This window comes from Portunus trituberculatus, chromosome 20, assembly GCF_017591435.1.
Source record: "Portunus trituberculatus isolate SZX2019 chromosome 20, ASM1759143v1, whole genome shotgun sequence".
In the NCBI taxonomy this organism is placed as follows: Eukaryota; Metazoa; Arthropoda; class Malacostraca; order Decapoda; family Portunidae; genus Portunus; species Portunus trituberculatus.
In genome coordinates, this window is record NC_059274.1 from 8,647,258 (window position 1) to 8,667,500 (window position 20,243).

General features: G+C 43.2%; 1 protein-coding gene across 3 annotated transcripts in view; it reads right to left on the bottom strand.

Moving 5' to 3' along the window:
- The window catches only part of LOC123506565 (unconventional myosin-XV-like), a 98,138-nt gene that overhangs the window by 54,655 nt on the left and 23,240 nt on the right, over window positions 1-20,243 (bottom strand). For all 3 annotated transcript variants that reach the window (XM_045258767.1, XM_045258766.1, XM_045258768.1), the window contains exons 2-11: window positions 19,807-19,889; window positions 8,602-8,712; window positions 7,732-7,884; window positions 6,652-6,761; window positions 4,897-5,172; window positions 2,629-2,806; window positions 2,396-2,519; window positions 1,968-2,122; window positions 1,549-1,740; window positions 1,294-1,428 (exon numbers count right to left, since the gene is read on the bottom strand). In XM_045258767.1, coding sequence (XP_045114702.1) covers window positions 1,294-1,428; window positions 1,549-1,740; window positions 1,968-2,122; window positions 2,396-2,519; window positions 2,629-2,806; window positions 4,897-5,172; window positions 6,652-6,761; window positions 7,732-7,884; window positions 8,602-8,712; window positions 19,807-19,821 — 1,449 coding nt within the window. In that variant the 5' untranslated portion in view covers window positions 19,822-19,889. The remainder of the gene's footprint in view (window positions 1-1,293; window positions 1,429-1,548; window positions 1,741-1,967; window positions 2,123-2,395; window positions 2,520-2,628; window positions 2,807-4,896; window positions 5,173-6,651; window positions 6,762-7,731; window positions 7,885-8,601; window positions 8,713-19,806; window positions 19,890-20,243) is intronic.

Below are 20,243 nucleotides of genomic sequence, written 5' to 3' on the forward strand. Positions count from 1 at the left end.
GAACGGTAATAAGGGATGCAAAGTCGGACTGGTTGGTGGTGGAGAGTGGAGTCCCACAAGGCTCAGTGCTGGCACCAATACTTTTCCTTGTATATATTAATGACATGCCAGAGGGAGTAAACAGTTATATTAATTTGTTTGCGGATGATGCGAAGTTGTGTAGGTGTGTGAAGAGTGAAGAAGATTGTGAAATTTTACAGGCAGATCTGGATAAGATTTGGGAGTGGAGCAAGAGGTGGCAAATGGAATTTAATCTGAGCAAAAGTCATGTGATGGAGATGGGGAAGAGTGGAAGACGGCCAAGAGGGTCATATAAGATGGGTGAAGAAGTAGTGTTGAAAAAGGTGGAAAAGGAAAAGGATTTGGGAGTGATAATACAAGACCATGGGCAGTTTGAGGCTCATATTGATAAGATGTTTGGAGAAACGTATAATTTGATAAAAATATTGGATTAGCCTTCCATTATATGGATAAAGATATGATGAAGAAATTAATTAGTACGGTAATTAGACCAAGATTGGAATATGCTGGAGTGGTTTGGTCCCCTTATAAAAAGAAGCATATAAGAAAGTTGGAGAGATTGCAGAGAATGGCAACAAAAATGGTTCCGGAATTGGCAGAAATTACCTATGAGGAGAGATTAAAAGAAATGAATTTGCTTACCTTGGAACAAAGAAGAGAAAGAGGAGATTTAATACAGGTTTATAAACTGTTGAACGGACTGGATGAAGTGGATAATGAGCAAATGATGTTGAGAGAGGAAAACTTAAATATAACTATGAGATCGCATAGTAAAAAGATAGCCAAGGGAATATGCTTGAAGGATGTGAAGAAATATAGTTTCCCACAAAGATGTGTGGAGGTGTGGAATGGTGCTAACCACTACACTGCGTAGTGTAGTGGTTAGCATGCTCAACTCACAATCGAAAGGCCCGGGTTCGAGTCCCGGTAAGCAGCGAGGCAAATGGGCAAGCCTCTTAATGTGTGGCCCCTGTTCACCTAGCAGTAAATAGGTATGGGATGTAACTCGAGGGGTTGTGGCCTTGCTTTCCCGGTGTGTGTTGTGTGTTGATGTGGTCTCAGTTCTACCCGAAGATCGGTCTATGAGCTCTGAGCTTGCTCCGTAATGGGGAAGACTAGCTGGGTGACCAGCAGGCGACCGAGGTGAATTACACACACACACACACACACACACACACACACACACACACACACACACACACACACACACACACACACACACACATACACAAATTAATCTTATAACAAGAGACAAAACATTCTTCAACTCACTTGGAACTCAATGTTTTGCCAGTCAATCTTCTCCTTGGCATACTCCTGCTGCTCCAGCTTGAAGATGTGCTTATTGAAGTAAAACTGCAGCTTCTCATTGGCATAGTTGATGCACAGCTGCTCAAAACTGTTCTCCTGTTGGCAGATATCACCAATAAGATTTTTGTTATTCATTTATCAGCCATAGTGGCTAGCTATGTGTATTTTGTTCATGGCCTATACTCTTACATAAAGAAAGGAAGCCTGAACACACACCTTGAACACTTCAAAGCCAAAGATGTCCAGGATGGAGATGTGGGTCTTGCGGGCACCCTTGTGGATGATGTGGTTGATGCGCCGCACCAGCCAGGAGAACAGGGAGGAGTAGAGTGCCTTGGCCACTGCGTCCCGCACATCCAGCGCTTGGTTGATGTTCAGTGGCGTGAACACTCTCTCATTGCGCGCCTCCTGTGGAATGTATGCATGCTTATTATAAATGATTGATATTACTACTTCCATAGCTTGAGTCAACCAAACCATTCACTGCTGCTGTCTAGGATAGAGTCTGAGGAAATGTAGCAGCAAATATCAGTGCTTTCTGAACGTTTCATTAACAGACTTTTGCACAACAGTAGAAATAATAATAATAAATAGTGTACAAAGAACTACATGCATAAACACAATCACCAACTCACCGTGATCTTGGTGGTGAGGGCTCGCTTGATGCCCACTTCATCAATCTGCAGAAGGTGTGATGCCCACTTGATCTCAGCATCTGTGCCCATCTCCACACCCTCCTGCCCATGACGCAGCTGCTTGCGGTGGAAGTAGATGTTGCCCAGATGCAGCACTGTGGTGTGTGGTGGGAGGCACAGGAAATGAGTGAGTGTGACAAGAAATGAGCTCAATATTGTGTAGTATTCATGAATTTGTAGTATTGTGTTTTCTTCTCCATACAAGCTAATAGTGAAATACTGCTAGATATGAATATGGTACAGAAAAGTATACATTGTAGAAAGATACATGTTTCAGTGCTTCTCCTGTTTTATGTACAACAATGAATAGCAACAGATGCAGATATAAATTGACTACATAAAGAGAAAGTGACAAAAGAGTGACTTACCAGCAGACAAGATTCTGAATATAGTGTCCTGTTCATCTGAGGTGAATCCCAACACTTGCATGGCAGAGAGTAGTGCCTGGAAGTCCTCCCCATCATACTTGCCTTCCAGCTGCCAACCTCCTCCCTAGAAATACAGTTAATAATGGAGCACATCCTTGAAAAAATAAACAAAAATAAATCCATCCATTAAAAATTTATATAGTTATCCCTCCACCAAGTTGACCCACACTGACCTGGCTGAGGTAGAAGTACTTGTCTGGCGTGGTTAGGCCATACTTAGCCTTGCGGTCTGCTGGGAGGCCGGCCAGCAGCTCATAGAAGACGTGGTAGTTCCTCTCCTCGTGTGCTTGGGTGACAATGCGGGACTTCTCAAGGAGGTACTCTGTGATCTTGGCACCAGTGATCACCCCACTGAGGAGACACAGGAGAGGGTGAGTGTGTGCGGGAACATGAGCAAAGTTCTTAGGATAGAAGTAGAAATAATGGGTTAAAGTTAGAGAAATTCAGGTTTAGGAAAGAAATGGGAAGGAACTTGTTCTCTAAAAGAGTGGTTGATGAATGGAACAGACTCAGTAATCATGTTGTTAGCACTGTGTCAATTGAGGTTCAAAATGAAATTAGATAAATTTATGGATGGAGATGATAGATTGAACTAAGTAGCTTTGCAACATGTAAGCTTGAAAGCCTCTTACAGCTTCCTTCATTTTCTTATATTCTTTCTTATGTTCTTGAAGGAAGGAAATGTGAGAAATAACAAGAATAAATAATGATAGATACTTGGACAGATAGAGGTGAAAGAAGGGAAGACAAGTGTTAGCATGCAGTATTGAATGGGAAATGTGATAGTGTGAATAGCGATACATACAAATAGAAGTGAAAGAAGTATTTTGCAAGGATGAGAAGCAAGAGTGGATGGATAAAGAGATGAAGAAATTATATTGGGAACAAGAACAGAATGAACAGAAAGTAAAAGCAACATAGAGTGATGGCGAACAAGAAGGCAGTTATCTTAAATTGTTATTGACTTACACTAATTGCTCTTACCTAAAGACACACACAACTATATATAATCCTTATATAATACATCTTTCCCACACTCACACAGCTATGCACTTTCTATTACACACACACACACACACACACACACACACACACACACACACACACACACACACACACACCCGGTAGCTCAGTGGTTAGAGCGCTGGCTTCACAAGCCAGATGACCAGGGTTCGATTCCCCGGCCGGGTGGAGATATTTGGGTGTGTCTCCTTTCACGTGTAGCCCCTGTTCACCTAGCAGTGAGTAGGTACGGGATGTAAATCGAGGAGTTGTGACCTTGTTGTCCCGGTGTGTGGTGTGTGCCTGGTCTCAGGCCTATCCCAAGATCGGAAATAATGAGCTCTGAGCTCGTTCCGTAGGGTAACGTCTGGCTGTCTCGTCAGAGACTGCAGCAGATCAAACAGTGAAAAACACACACACACACACACAAGCCTCTTAATGTGTAGCCCCTGTTTGCCTAGTAGTATGGGATGTAACTCGAGGGGTTGTGGCCTTGCTTTCCTGGTGTGTGGAGTGTATTATGGTCTCAGTCCTACCTGAAGATCAGTCTATGAGCTCTGAGCTTGCTCCGTAATGGAGAAGGCTGGCTGGGTGACCAGCAAGCGACCGTTGTGGTGAATTACACACTAGAGAAGACAGGTCACTATGAGCCCTGCTTGAACCCTGTAATATACAACTAGTACTAAATACTACTAAGAAAACTAATACATTTACTCCATAAAATAAACCTGAACATACAATCTATCTATAACAATATCCAAAGTAAGGTGGCCTAGACAATTCATCACACACACACACACACACACACACACACACACACACACACACACACACACACAACAATGGAGCAGAGAAGGGAGAGAGGGGATCTTATACAAGTTTATAAATTGATAAACGGAATGGACCAAGTGGACAACGAGTATTTGATCCTGAGAGAAGAATATGCCAGTCAAAGCACAAGATCACATAGTAAGAAACTGAGGAAGGGAAGATGTGTAAGAGATATCAAAAAGTATAGTTTCCCACAAAGATGTGTTGAGACGTGGAACAGTTTGAATGAAGAAGTAGTGTCTGCAACGAGTGTGCATACTTTTAAAGTAAGATTAGATAAGTGTAGATATGGAGACGGGGCAACATGAGCATAAAGCCCAGGCCCTGTAAAACTACAACTAGGTAAATACACACACACACACACACACACACACACACACACACACACACACACACACACACACACACACACACACACACACACACACACACACACACACACACACACACACACACAATTATCCCTTGAAATAAGCCTCCATGTACTCACTAAAACAACAGTTGTCACTCTTACTGTCCTTACAATGTCCCCCAAAACCCCCTCCAACTAATACACTCACTCTGCAAGCCTCAATATAAAAAGACAAGCCAAGAACCAAAACACTTACTCCTTGAAATAAACCTCTACATATTTTCCAAAGCGAGAGGAGTTGTCGTTCTTGATGGTCTTTGCATTGCCGAAAGACTCCAGCAAGGGCGAGGCTTCCAGGATCTGCTCAGTGATAAGGTTGCTCTGACTTTTGTTGACAGCAGCGAGGTATTGCATGATGAGCTTGGTGGATTCTGTCTTGCCGGCCCCCGACTCACCACTGATTACAACACACTGGTTCATTGAGTCCTTACTCATGCGGGAGTAGGCGGCTGACCCAATGGCAAAGATGTGCCTGGGGAAATGGAGGAGTTAAATGGTATACAGACTGGACAAGAGATAATGGGTTCAAGCTTAATCTCTTTAGTACTAGGACATGTTTTCATATTCATTCTGGTTACTATATGATAATTTTATACAGCTTCAGAAACATATGTTGTGATTTGAATAGTAAAGACTCTGGCTATTATTCTTGACCTCATTAACCCTTCGTAATGTAAGTAAAATCATCTAATCATACCCAAAAATCAAGGTAAAAATGCATCTCAGTATAGGAGTTAATAAAGATGGGTTTTAAAAAGAAGACTGGAAAGAAGCAGGTCTCAGATAGAGTAGACTGGAACACACTCAATCATCAAACTTGTCAAATCAATAAGGGGTTTTAAAACATAGAGGCTAAAAGAAAAATCTAGAAGACATGACAAACTTGAGGGAAAAAGGTATGCTGAAACAGTAGAATGATGTTGCAGGAAGGAAAGATCAAGGTTAATGTGATACCATGTGTGGGAAGGAAGGAAGATTGAGGCTAAGTGAGGGAAGGAGAATAGTTAATGACAATGAAGAGAGGCAGGGAAAGGGAAGAGTGAGAGAGGAGAGGGAGGGAGAGAGGAGAGTAAAGTGCTACAGGGGAAAAGAAAGATGAGGGAGAGAGAGGAAGGGAGAAAAAGTGATGGAGAGAGAGAGGAAAGGAGAAAAGTGATGGAAAGAGAGAGGAAGAGAGAGAGAGAGAGAGAGAGAGAGAGAGAGAGAGAGAGAGAGAGAGAGAGAGAGAGAGAGAGAGAGAGAGAGAGAGAGAGAGAGAGAGAGAGAGAGAGAGAGAGAGAGAGAGAGAGAGAGAGAGAGAGAGAGAGAGAGAGAGAGAGAGAGAGAGAGAGAGAGAGAGAGAGAGAGAGAGAGAGAGAGAGAGAGAGAGAGAGAGAGAGAGAGGAAGTGAAGGAGAGAAGGGAGACAAGATAAGTATGTGCAATCAAGGGTTGAACAAGAGCAAAAAGTAAAAGGAAGTGAAGGAAAAAAAGTGTGAGAAAACTTAACGAACCAGGAAGAGAGAAGGAGAGGAGTGTGACATACAGAATCTCACACTCATGAAGCAAGAGAGACACAAGACGCAAGACACAAGACACAGCAAAGAATCAACAGCCAGAATCAAGCACAGCACAGGTAACTAATACAATGGAAGAGATACCAGTGCAATGAGACTAAGATGATAATGAGAGCACAAAGAAAATAAAATATGAAGACAGTAACAAAACTTAATCTCAGACTAGACAGATGAACACAATGGTGAAAAGAAAACTAATATAACTTGAAAATGACTACTGTAACATGATCTTAACAACAAAAAGATAAAAAAAAAGAAAGAAAACAAAACCAAAAAAAAAAATAACCTCAGATCCTCCACATCACAACTGGACAAATATAAACAGGAAAACATCAGAATTAAAGAAAAAAAAGTGACAGAACACAATGAAAGACACCACAGCAGACCAATACTTACGGAGGTAACGTCCCTAAAATCTGTCCCTCATATTTCTTGACCATATCCAGCCCATAGATGTCGAACATACGGTATGGGTTGACTGCCACAAGAATGCTGCCTGTATAAGTCTGTATAGGGAGGGAGAATATAGGTAAATACAAAATAGATCATAGAAACTGAGTTATAGAAAGATAAGAGAAAAATCTGTATAGGGAAGGAGAAAATGAATAAACAGAAATACATAAAACAAATACAGATATAGAGAGAGATAGGGAAAAATTATCTGTATAGGGAAGGAGAATGTGTAAATAAAATAGGAAATACAAATAGAGAGATATAGAGAGGTAAGGGAAAAAATCTGTATAGGGGAGGAGAATATGAGTAAATAAAATAAGTAATAGGAAAACAGATAAATAGAGAGGTAAGGGAAAAATCTGTATGGGCAAGGAGAATATGAGTAAATAGAAATAGGTTGACTGCCACAAGATTACTGCCTGTGTAAGTCTGCATAGAGGAAAAGGATACAAGTAAATATAAATTAACAAAAGTGTGTAGGAAGTGTACTGACATGTGTGTACTTCAGTTAGTAGAATGAAATGATGTATGAGTGTATGCAGGCAGGATAAGGTGTGTTTGTAGTCAATAGATGATGAGTGTGTGCAAATAGACAGATATAGGAAGGTAAGGGCAAAAGAGTCTGTATAGGGAAGGACACTATGGGTAAATGTGAACAGATTACACAGACATATAGAAAGTTAAGGTCATAAAATAAATGTAAGTATGGATCATGAAAAACATGTAGGTGAATTATGACGTTATATGTGTAGAAAATAATAGATAAGATAAAAAAAAAGGAAGAGAGAAGAGAAAGGAAAAGGAAATTAATTAGGTATGGATAATGGGAAATATGTACATAAATGTTCTTATATATGGAGAAGGCTATAGATAACTGAACTAGAACATATATAATTTCTTACTTTACTTATAGATACTAGTTCTTGGAGTATCTGTACCTGAAGAACAAATAAAATAAACAGAAAAAAAATGAAATGTTACCAAACAAGAACAAGAACAATAAATAAATAAACAACCACTCACATAAATCATCTCTTTGTCATATCTGATCTTGAGGTTCCACAGAAGAGACGCCTCGTTAAGATCACTCAGGCCGATCATGTCATCCACTCCTGTTGGTCCCAAGTCCTGCCGACGCCTTACCGAGGACAAGTTGGTCAGCGTGAACACCTGCGACTGGAGACACACAGAGAGAAAGAGAGATAGTAAATACCTGCAACACACACACACACACAGAGAGAGAGAGAGAGAGAGAGAGAGAGAGAGAGAGAGAGAGGAGCTTAAAGGGATGCTAAGGTGAAAATAAAGAGGAGGAGGAGGAGGAGGAAGAGGAGGAGGAGGAGGAGGAGGAGATGAATGAATATGACTCTGGCCGGGATGGATTGGTGGGTCAGTAGGGGAATAGATGGATAAATTGATGGATGAATGGATGGTTGCAGAGACAGACAAATAAATGACTAGCTAGCTGGTTAATGTTCTTCAAGTGGGTAGATAGATGCATACGTGAGTGAGTGGACTAGTTGACAGGTAGATAAGTCGATTGATTAATTGATACACTGACTGATTGATGATATACAGGAAGTCACAAGAAGCCATCAAACCTACATATGATAGTAAATGAAACTTGACAGATTCACAGACAGACAGACTGAATGGACTACTGCTACTACTACTACAACTACTACTACTACTACCACTACTACTACCTCAGCTACTGCTATTACCACCACTACTACTACTACCACCATTCTATTACTACTACTACTACTACTACTACTACTACTACCACCACCACCACCACCCCTACTACTATACTACTACTACTACTACTACTATCAACACTATTATTATTCATTACTTTCTCTTCATTAATTCGTCTTCATCTCGCCCTACCTTCCCACCGATGACAGCCTGGACAGTGATGACTTGACCGGCCCTGTGGAACTCCATGACCTCCCCGGGCAACACATAGCCCAGCCCGGGGTCAAACCAAACGAGGTCACCCTGCAAGAAAAAAAAAAAAAAATCAAACATGTGTCAGATTTGAAAATTTAGAGAGAGAGAGAGAGAGAGAGAGAGAGAGAGAGAGAGAGAGAGAGAATGGAGGCATAAAATTCATACATTGCTCTCTCTCTCTCTCTCTCTCTCTTGTATTGATAGTTCCCTTTTTTTCCTTCCATTTACCGTCTTCACTTCCTCCATGACTGGTTTCCGCTTCAGTTTCCGCCCTGTTTCTCTCTCTCTCTCTCTCTCTCTCTTGATTACTTCCTTTACGATTCATATTTGTTCATCTTTCTCTTCCTTCTTCTTCTTCATCTTTTATTTATCCTTCTCCTCCTCCTCCTCCTTCATCTTTGTTCCATCTCTTCCTCCTCCTCCACCTCCTCCTCTTCCTCCTTCTACCACTGTTTCCTCTTCCTCTTCCTTCCACTTGGCTTGCTCTTCCTTGTAGTTCCTTTGTGTTCATGACCCCCCGGCATGACCTTGGGGTGAGGGCTCCTACTGACATCTGACCTGACCCACAAAACTAGACTCCTTCCTTCCTTCCTTCCTTCCTTCATTTCCCCGTCGTAACATTCCGACCTAATTCTTTTCATATATTTCTTTCTAATTTTGTTGTTGTTGTTGTTGTTGTTGCGCTGCTGCTGCTGCTCCTGTATCTATTCTATTATGTTAATTATACCGAGTTCTTTATTCATTCGTAATCTCTCTCTCTCTCTCTCTCTCTCTCTCTCTCTCTCTCTCTCGTGCGTGTGTGTAAAATTCCTGTCCATTATAATATCTGTCATTATAAGCCTGTCAAACTACTCTCTCTCTCTCTCTCTCTGGGTCCACGCCGCGTCCCTTCCAAGGCTGAGAGATGGGCGTGGAATAGCCAAGGGCGTGTCCCAGGGCGGTGGCGGGCTGTTTGCTTCTCCTCCTCCTCCTCCTCCCCCCTCCTATTCCTCCTTAGCATTCTTGCGGCTTGGTATAGTCGGTCAGCGGTGGCGGTGACTCTCTCTCTCTCTCTCTCTCTCTCTCTCTCTGTGTGTGTGTGTGTGTGTGTGTGTGTGTGTAATGGATTCGTCAGTTAATGGATATGCCAATAAGATGAACTATATCTAGAACTACTACTACTACTACTACTACTACTTAACAACAACGATAGACTGGATGACATTGGCTAACTTGCACCACCACCACCACCTCCTCCTCCTCCTCCTCGCGGCTTTACAGGTTTGGTCAGTTCCTTCAATGTCTGGGAGTGGCAGCAGGAACTATACTCGGCCATCCTCCTCCTCCTCATCCTCTACTTTATTCTTTTCTTTTTATCTTTATCACTTCTTATCTTCCACCACCACCACCACCATCACCGTAATGTTATTTTCGTTCTATCGACCCCTTTGCGTACACACACTCTCTCTCTCTCTCTCTCTCTCTCTCATATTATATTTTTTCTTCCTTCTTTTTCCTCCTTCTCCCAAACAACCTTTTATATTTTCCTCCCTTCATCTTTCTTTTACTTTTCTTAATCTCCAACATGACCACAGCACACTCCTCTTCCTCTCTCTCATTCTCCTCTATGACTCTTCTAATCTTTCTTCCTTCTTCCTTGACCAAGCACTTCTCCTCCTCCTCCTTCTCCCCGCAACACATCACTATAATTATACTTTCTAATGTAATAAAGAAAACATGGACAAAAAACATTAGATGACCTGTACAACGATTTTTTCAAACAGCAGGTCAGGAAAATAAGGTTGTGGGAAACTGAGCTGCTCATTAACATCCTCTCTCTCTCTCTCTCTCTCTCTCTCTCTCTCTCGTCAAAATGTTGTTTTCTTCCTATCTCTTTCCTGCGTTCACTGAGAGGCGACGTGCAGGGAAAGAGGGAAGTCAGTAAAGTATAGGCTTTACTTAACCGTTCTAGGACTTGGCAGCCATGGCCATAGTGTGTCGAGTCAAACAGTCTGGCGGAGTTTGGCACCTCACTTCCCCTAACAGGTGCACCAGAGAGAACTTAAGTAATGTGTGTTCTTATCTGGCAGCGACTTATTAGTGTCACCAGCGTGAGTAGTGGATTGAAATGTACGAAATGAGGCTTGTATTAGAATAAAGAGGTTGTCTTTTCATGGTAAGTTCCAGTGTGCCATTATTTTGTAATGTAAAATCTTAACGTACCATCTTTTCCAACACGCTGCTGTAACATTCCTTGTTCCCTCGATCATGTTAAGCTTTAACATTCTTTCTTTTAATCTAACACGCTAAGCCCTAGGCTTCCTCATTTCATGCACATTTACTCCTGGAACTTCTCTAGCCTAACTCAGCCATAGGTCTAACTCTGAGCGCCGCACCTCACTGCTGAGGAGCTGCTGAGGTTCAGCAGCCCGCCACACCTGAGTGCGTACGCCTGGTGGTGGCCGTGGAAGGCACAATAGTCCTGTGGCTGTGTAAAGGAGATATCTGGAGCGGCGACTCCGCCCCCTGACCCCCTCCCTCTCTCCCTGTGTCTCTCCCACTCCTTACAGCCGCCGCTCTCCATGAAAACAGGAGTGCGAGGCCTGGCGTGGCGGTGCCGGCCGGCGGTGAGCACCAACAGGCCCGCACGCCCAGACGCCGCAAACTCCACGCCATCCGCGGCCTAGAAATTATGTCACTCTTCCGAGCCAGACTGAATACGAGAGAGCGTCACGCAAGATGCTGCCGCTGTCCTGAACACAGTGACCTGACTCAAGGTAAGGCTTACACGTGAACCCAGTGACGCGTGGCGGCACACCGTCACACTCGCCACGACTGACGTGCCCGGCCCGGCACTTCACCACTGCACCGCTGTAACATATCAGAGAGTGGAGGAACGTACTGGGCTCAGTGCTGCTGACGGCCTCCTGCTCCTGGCCGGGGGACGCGGGTGAGGACGGGGCAGCGACAGGCGGCCCAGGCTGTGAGCGCGGGCCACGCCCTCTCCTGCCTGACGTCCTCGTGAGCGAGATGACCTTCCTAGAGTTTCGCTTCCTGAGGTAAGCGGCGGGCTAGGCGGCGCCCAGCGCGTGGAAGCGGCTCCCGTGGGTTCCAGGGAACGATGTCTGCTACGTCGTGGGGGTTTGGTGGGCGCCAGGCTGGAGGGGCGGCGGCGGGGTTGGCTGGGGGAGCGGCGGCGGGGCGGAGAACCACGGGAGGATGACGGGGAGCGAGAGCGCTGTGCGGCGTCGGGCCAGGAGGATACTCCCGAGGACATGGTACCCGAGGAGCAGGAGGCGCCATCGTGTTGCACGGCGCGACCCGCCGTGGCCTCCAGGTAGCAGGAGTACAGGCCGGGCGGCACGGGGGGCGACAGGCCCAGCACGCGCGGCTCCCCCACGCGGCCCTCCAGCTCCTGCCAGCCTCGCCGGAAGGACACGCCAAAGGATCGCGTGGTGAGGGTGGAGGCAGCGATGTTTGGGCTCCAGTAGTAAGTGGTAACGCTGCCTCGCCGCCGCCAGTCGTCGCCGCTGTCACCGCCACCCTCGCCCTCGCCACACAGGCATGACATCCTGCCGCACAACGCCCGAGTCTTACGGCGCCTCAGTCACGGCCAGGCGAGGCGGGGAGCGCCGTGCCCCGCCTCGCGCTAAATCAGCGAGGCGGATTGCCGAGCAGATAGGAAGGGAGGCGAAGGGTGACGTGTTCCACTTGAGGCTCACCGCGGCCCAAGTCTCTGGGGATGGGCGGGGGAGATGGGCCGGTGGGTGGCGGCTGGTCGCTGGTCGTCGGACGTGGTCAGTGGCCGCGCCTCGCCAGGCCAGGCACCAGCGCGGCACACTCGCTGCTCCTCGCGGCACCAGACCTAATAATCCTGCTGTGAGTCACCGTAATTTTAGAATTCCACAGTTCGACTCCCAGCGCAGTACTTCCGCAAAGCTCAGGGAGGTGACGCGCTCCCACGCCCGCACACCCACCCCGCGGGAGGCTGAGCACCGGGCCAGGCGCGGGAAGAAACAGAGAGAGAGAGAGAGAGAGAGAGAGAGAGAGAGAGAGAGAGAGAGAGAGAGAGAGACTGAACGTATAATAAACTAATAATCTTCTCTCTCTCTCTCTCTCTCTCTCTCTCTCTCTCTCTCTCTCTCTCTCTCTCATTCATTCAATCATTCATTCATCAGCATTTCCGAAAACGAAGCAATTACTGAACCTTTTTTACGTCATTGTTGTTCAGAGAGAGAGAGAGAGAGAGAGAGAGAGAGAGAGAGAGAGAGAGAGAGAGAGAGAGAGAGAGAGAGAGAGAGAGAGAGAGAGAGTTAGTACTTCACTCGACCTCATCATCAGTTAGAAAGGTTTCCCACAGTCTCTCTTGGCGGAGGTTAGTGAAGGGGAGAGAGAGAGAGAGAGAGAGAGAGAGAGAGAGAGAGAGAGAGAGAGAGAGAGAGAGAGAGAGAGAGAGAGAGAGAGAGAGAGAGAGAGAGAGAGAGAGAGAGAGAGAGAGAGAGGAAGTCACACGAAGAAACACCATAAAAGAACAAGCGGTAGAAGATTTGTTGTAAAGGAAGGGAAGAGAGAGAAGGATGAAAGAAGAGAAGGATAAAAACGAAGGTAAAACAAGATAGAGAGGTTAATGGAGGGAGTGAGGGAGGGAAGGAGAAAGGGAAACGAAGGAAAGAAGGTAAAAAGGGAGGAAGTGAAGGAAAAGAGGAAAAAGGGAGGAGAAAGGGGAGGGATTTAAATGCAGCATAAGGGAGAGGGAGAAAGATAAGAAAAAAGGAGGAAAGTGAAGGGAAAAGGATACAGAAATGAGAGAGAGAGAGAGAGAGAGAGAGAGAGAGAGAGAGAGAGAGAGAGAGAGAGAGAGAGAGAGAGAGAGAGAGGAATAAACGAAAGGAAAAGGAAAGTGTAGGAAGCAAAAAACACAAAAAAGCAAAAAAAAAAAAAAAAAAAGGAAAAAGAAAGAAATAATGGTAATCTTGAACGAAGCCAAAGTCTCTCTCTCTCTCTCTCTCTCTCTCTCTCTCTCTCTCTCTCCTTCTTCGCCGCACCGGAAGTCCCTCCATTACTTTACTTTTCAGAGTAATGAAGCGATGGGGCGACACACACACACACACACACACACACACACACACACACACACACACACACAGCTTTCTCCACTTGACTTACTGCCGATCCACCACCAGGCGACCTACACACACACACACACACACACACACACATACGTAACCTCCTTGTAAACATATATAAATGCCTTTTTCTTTTTTTCTTCTTTTTTTTCACTCTCGCCTTTCATTTCTATTCGCGTCACAGAAACTTCAAACACACACCACTGTTTTTTTCTTTCTTTTTTGGCTCCTTTCTGTTTTTCTTTCCCCGTTTCATAACTCTCTTCAGTCACAAGAGCGGTACATATTTTCCACACCCACAAAACTCTTCCGGTGTGTTTTGACTCCTTCCTCCCTTCACTTCATCGGTTATAGCTTCACAATTTTGGCTGGTATCACAGTTATAAAAGCTGTTCCCCGATCTTTTCTCTTCCCTCACGTACCCACTTCCCTCTTCCCCTTCCCCAATCCCTCTGTACTCGTGAGGTCATGCAAGTATCAAACAATAAACAATTTTCCTCTTCCACAAAACATTCTGGCATATTTCAACTTTTTTTTCTTGTTTTGTTCTTTTTTTTTTTTTATCCATTCCATCGGCCAAAAGTCAGTTCTGAGTTGTATCACCGATATCATATTGTTTTTCCTCTCATTCCATTGTATTTTCCTTGCTTTGCTCTTTTTTTTTTTAATAATTCCATTGCCAAAAATCGCAATTCTGAATTATATCGTCGCTTTGTATTGTTTTTTTTCTTTCATTCTTTCATTAACATGTCTCAAAACGTACGTTTTCCCTCTTCCACTAAACATTGCCTTATTTCAACCTTTTTTTTCTTGTTTTGTTATTTTTTCCTTCCTTTCTATTGCCAAAAAAATCGCAGTTCTGAATTATATCATCACTTTGTATTTTTTCTCTCTATTGTTGAAATGTCTTTAAACTACACACTTTAAAGTTTTCCACGTTTCAATTGTTTTTATTTTCATTCCATCGTTAAAATAACAGTTTTGTGTTGTATCATCATTGTCATTCTCTTTTCCTCTCATTCCATAACTAAAATATCTTTAAATACACACACTTTCCAATATTCCACATGTTTCAGTTACTTTTTATCCTCTATTCCATTAATCAAGTCACGCATTTCAAGAACAAACACTTAAACTTTTTAACCTTTCCACTGTCAATGTCTCAATTATTACCTATCACCACGTTCACACACACGAAAAGTCACCTACAGAACTAATAACACTCACATGAACACTCATCAATCAGTTTTCTTTCTTTTTTTCCCTCATAACTATAATCGGAAATACTTGCCCCGCACGTCCATTACATTCCAAAGGCTCTAGTTGAAGTGACACGGGATTTCAATGCATAGTTTTCTTACGATTCTAATGACACATCAACGAAATTTCTACAGTATTAAGGGGAGGCACTCTTGAGAACCCGGCTAATCATCTCTGTGGCCTTTGAAAGTAGTGGTGAGAGGGCAAAGCATTTCTGGATTGGGTTATGGTAAGGGAGAGTGGAGATGAGGGTTTGAGGAGCACGCGAAACCCCACCTTTCCAGCCCGACAGTTGCGGGAACTCTACTACAGTAACTGCCTCCGGTGCCTCGCTGGCTGTGTGAGTCTGCTGATGATGGTGGTGGTGGTGGCGCCCGTGAATGGAAGTGTCACGCACGACCCAGAGTTGCCACGTTGTGAGAATCAATGAGAGGCACCTTTCGCAGACTACAGGTATACACGAGGGTGGTTTGGTTTCTCTTCTTCTCTTTCTCTTGTTGTTTGCTTCCTCTTGCTCCTCCTTCTCCTTCACTTCCTTTATCATTCTCCCTGGTTTCTCTTCTTCTTCTTTCTCTTGTTACTTCTCCTCTTCTTCTTACTCTTGTTCTTTCTGCTCCTCCTCCTTCTCCTCTTTCTTTATCATTCTCGCTTTTATTGAGGATGGTTTCTCTTCTTCCTCTTTTGCTGTTTTTCTTTCTCTTCCTCTTCCTCTTCTTTCTTTATCATTCTCGCTTTTAAAGCATATTCCTTCTACAATATGACGGTAGTTTCTCTTCTTCCTCTCTGGCTGTTTTCTTTCTCTCTTCCTCTTCCTCTTCCTCTTGCTCCTCCTCCTCCTCCTCTTCTTTCTTTATCATATTCGCTTTTAATGTCTGTTAACAAATAGGAGGGTGGTTTCTCTTCTTCCTCTGTTAGTCTTTTATCTGTTCCTTCTTTTCTCCCTAATATTTCTTGTTTTTACTTCTTTCTGTGTATAATGTCTGTTTTTCTTCCCCATCTCTCTCTCTCTCTCTCTCTCTCTCTCTCTCTCTCTCTCTCTCTCTCTCTCTCTCTCTCTCTCTCTAGGTTTCTTTTCTTCGTTTGTTTCTCTCTTATGCTCTTTCTAAGAGTGTCTGTCACTTTCTCCTCTCGTATTTGGAACCATTAATCTTTACATTCACATCTATTCTTTCCTCTTTTTCCGCTCCTTAATCTCCATTTTCTCGTCTTCTTCAAATGCAACCATTTTAATCTCTCTCTTTTCGTATCTTAAGTCATTAATCTTCACATCCCCCATCTATTCCTTCTTTTAAATACATCCTCTCAAGTTTCTTTCATGTGTCTCTCCTCTTCTATTCTTGCTTGCCTCATTCTTACAGGTGCTTGTGACTTAAACCTTCCTCTTCTCGTGTCTGGAACCATCAATCTTCACATCCCAGTCTGACATCGCCGTATCTGCAATCCTACAGTCTCATGTTCTCTGCCTAACTTTCCGTTTTTATCTCTGAGTCGTGTATTTAGCGTCATTCTCGCATTCTCAGCCCGGCATTAACACAGCTACACTCTCACGCTCTTCGCTCAACTATGTCACTTCCTCTTCATTTCCAGTTTAAGAGGAGTGGATGTACTGCATTCCGCTACTTTTTTTTGTGTGTGTGTTTGTGTGTGTGTGTGTGTGTGTGTGTGTGTGTGTGTGTGTGTGTGTGTGTGTGTGTGTGTGTGTGTGTGTCTGTTGACGCGGCCAGTGCTTGAGTGTAATGCATGTGTACAGTTTTTGAGTAGAATAATGCGTTGTTGTTTGGTTCTATTTGAGGTTACATTCTATTACGTTTTTGTATGTAGTTATGATTTTTTTCTTTTTTTTTTTTTAGTTTTTGTGTTTATGACGCATAATCCAATATCTCTGTAGCCTACGGTTTTTAGATAGAATAATGCGTAGTTTGGTTGCATAAGGTTTTGTTTTGAGGCTACATTCTATTACGTTTTGGTGTGTAGTTATGGGTTTTATAGTGTTTGCGTGATTCTGAGGAATAATCCAATATCTATGTCCGGTTTTTGAGTAGAATAATGCATTGTTGTTTGATTCTATAAGGCTTTGTTTTGAGGCTACATTCTATTATGTTTCTGAGTGTATTTATTAAGCCCTTCTTTTTTCGGGGGCTAGGATAATGTAAAGGCGGGTTCACACATGTCAATATGAGACTGAAATTGCAAGTGGGTAGAGTTTCCGACTGAATATTGATGCCTAGTGACTGGAGAAATCAGTCGCAAAACAAGAACAATATGTTGGTCTTTTCAGTCGATTTGCGACTTTGTTTACGTTGTGACGTCGGGAGAAAGGTTTCAAAACGTGGTGTCCAGATGTAGTGAAGATGTTGGAGTTGGTGAAGGAAAAAAAACACATCTGGGACCCTAATAATGAATCATACAGCAAAAAAAGCTTACGCAAATCGACGTTCGATGAGATCGCTGCCACTCCCCAAGGACTGTTTCCCTCTATGCAGCGTGTTGTTGGAGGGGAGGATTGAATACTTGTGATGATCTAATTTGATCATCACCGGAGGAAGACATCTTGTTGGGTAGCTGTTTGTTTACATTCACTACTCGCCAACCAGCCAATACTTCCTAGTCGCTATGTGTGAACGTGTTCCGACTAGAAGGGCTCTGTCGATACTTCTGGCGACTTGCAATTTCAGTCGCATATTGACACGTGTGAAAATGCCTTAAGTTACGCTCCTCTCATGGCCACATACTTTCTATCTCCTACTCCTCCCTACGTTAGTTAACCCTAAATCTCTCCTATTAATCTTCTAGCCACACCTCCCTTGTTTACAGTTACAACTAGGCACTCCTCTCCTTAATTCCCTTCACTTCACATCCTGAAGTCTCTGAGTCTATATTTCATTTCTCTGTGGCCTGTCTCCAGTCTTTAGAGCCAAAGGGTTTCCAATTTAAGGCTCAAGATTGTGTTTCTCTGTGGCCTGTCTAGTCTTTAGAACCAAAAGCGTTTCCAATTTCGGGCTCAGGATTATTTTGTTTGCTTCACGGCACTGGATCTCACTCTCTATAAGCGTCTTGTTCCCGTCTAGTGAGTTTAATAGCAGTTTGCCATCACCATGAAACGTGAGGTACTTTCTCTCTCTCTCTCTCTCTCTCTCTCTCTCTCTCTCTACTTCTCTCTCTCTCTCTCTCTCTCTCTCCCTGCTTGTATACTTTCCGAGATAAGTAGAGAAGATAAAAATCAGAAGATGAGAAGAGGAAGAAGATAGAGATGATAAAAGTAGGAAAAGAATGCATTAGGAGAAGACATGATGCAAAAGTCTCCACAATCCGGCTGACTATTTCTGGGCCTTGAAAAACAGTGGAGTGAGAACAGAACTTTTCAGAATACGTGCCTGTGTACTGGAAATAGAATCTGGTCCTTTTTAACACCTTCAGTACCAGGCCACGTTTTCATATTCATTCTGCTTACTATTTGGTGATTTTATACGGCTTCAGAAACTTATGTGGGTATTAAAACAGTGAAGACTATGGCTATTAATCCTCTGACCTCCATGATCCCTTTCTAATGCAGATAATATCGTCTAATTACACCCAAAACTCAAGGTAAAAATGCGTCCCAGTACTGAGGGGGTAAATACAGCGGACACACCCATGTAAGTCAGTCACGTGTCAGAGTTTTATCGTATTTTACCCACACTACCGTATCCTCCCTTCATTCCCTCCCTCCACCCATCCTTTATTCCCCACACTCTCCCTCTCCCTCCTCTCACCCATTTTCACTCTCTACACACGGCCTTGGGTTGGAGCACTGGGTTGGCATCACTGCAGGGACAGCCAAGGTTATCGTCACTACAGAGGAAGGACTTTTCTGCTTTACGCCGTTTTGTTGAAGTTTTTGCCGCGTGTTGGCGTGAACGAGGAGAGACAATGAGAGGAAATGCACAATGGAAAACACATGTACACCTAAACGTTTGTGTTGTCTGTGTAGGGCCGCAGAGAAACGTTAATTACTTGACTGAGGAAACGAAAACAAAGGTAGATTAAGGTTAAAAAGGGGATTTTTTTTCACGATACTGACGAAAGAGAGAAAAAACAACAAGAACAACAAAACAAAGGTAGAGGAAATTAACTTTATCAGATGAAAGGAATATAAAAAAAGATAGAAAAACAAGAAAAAAAAAGACGAACAGGATGAAAATTCAACACAATCAAAAAGATAAGAAAAAAGATAAAAGAATAAGAAAGTAGGAAAAGAAGATAAAAAGGATAAGAAGATAAGATAATAAGATAAAAAAGGATAAGAAAATAGAAAGAAAAAGATGAACAGGGTGGGAATCTAACCCTTTCAGTACTGGGACGCATTTTTACCATGAGTTTTTGGGTACGATTATACGATTTTATTGACATTGGGAAAGGTCTTTAAGGTCAGAAGATTAATGGCCAGAGTCTTCACTATTTCAATCCCCCCTTACAAGTTTCTGAAGCTGTATAAAATCATCAAATAGTAAGCAGAATGAAAATCGAAACTTGTCATCGTACTGAAAGGGTTAACACGACCAAGACGAAACGGGTGAAGAAATAAGAAACGAAAGACAGAAAAAAAAGATTATGAGCAAAAATTCTAACACGACCAGAGAGAGAGAGAGAGAGAGAGAGAGAGAGAGAGAGAGAGAGAGAGAGAGAGAGAGAGAGAGAGAACAACGAAAAATTAAAAGAAAAGAAAGAGTACAAGAAGTCATAACAAAACTCATAAGGGCGAGGTAGGAGAAGTTCACTATTGTAATTTTGACCTTACCTTCTCGTACTCCATGTTGAGAGTTGACCGGTGAGTAAGCTGGGTCAGGAAAGGTCAACGCTCACCCATTTCTCTTCCCTGGTCTGAAAAAAAAAAAGGAATTAACACAGATTAATAAATGAGAGACAATAGATATGTGTGTGAGAGAGAGAGAGAGAGAGAGAGAGAGAGAGAGAGAGAGAGAGAGAGAGAGAGAGAGAAAAGGAAGAAATGAAGGAAGGAAGGAAGCTCTCTCTCTCTCTCTCTCTCTCTCTCTCTCTCTCTAGCAAAAATTACAATATACCCTAAATACATCACAAGAAACCACAAAACCTCGAAGAAAAACCGTTAAATACGTATCGATATATAAAATAGCTAAAATAAAAAAAAATAGACAAATAAAAAAAAAATAACTGAGTCTCCCATAAAAAAGAATTCCTCTCGTGACACACTGACCG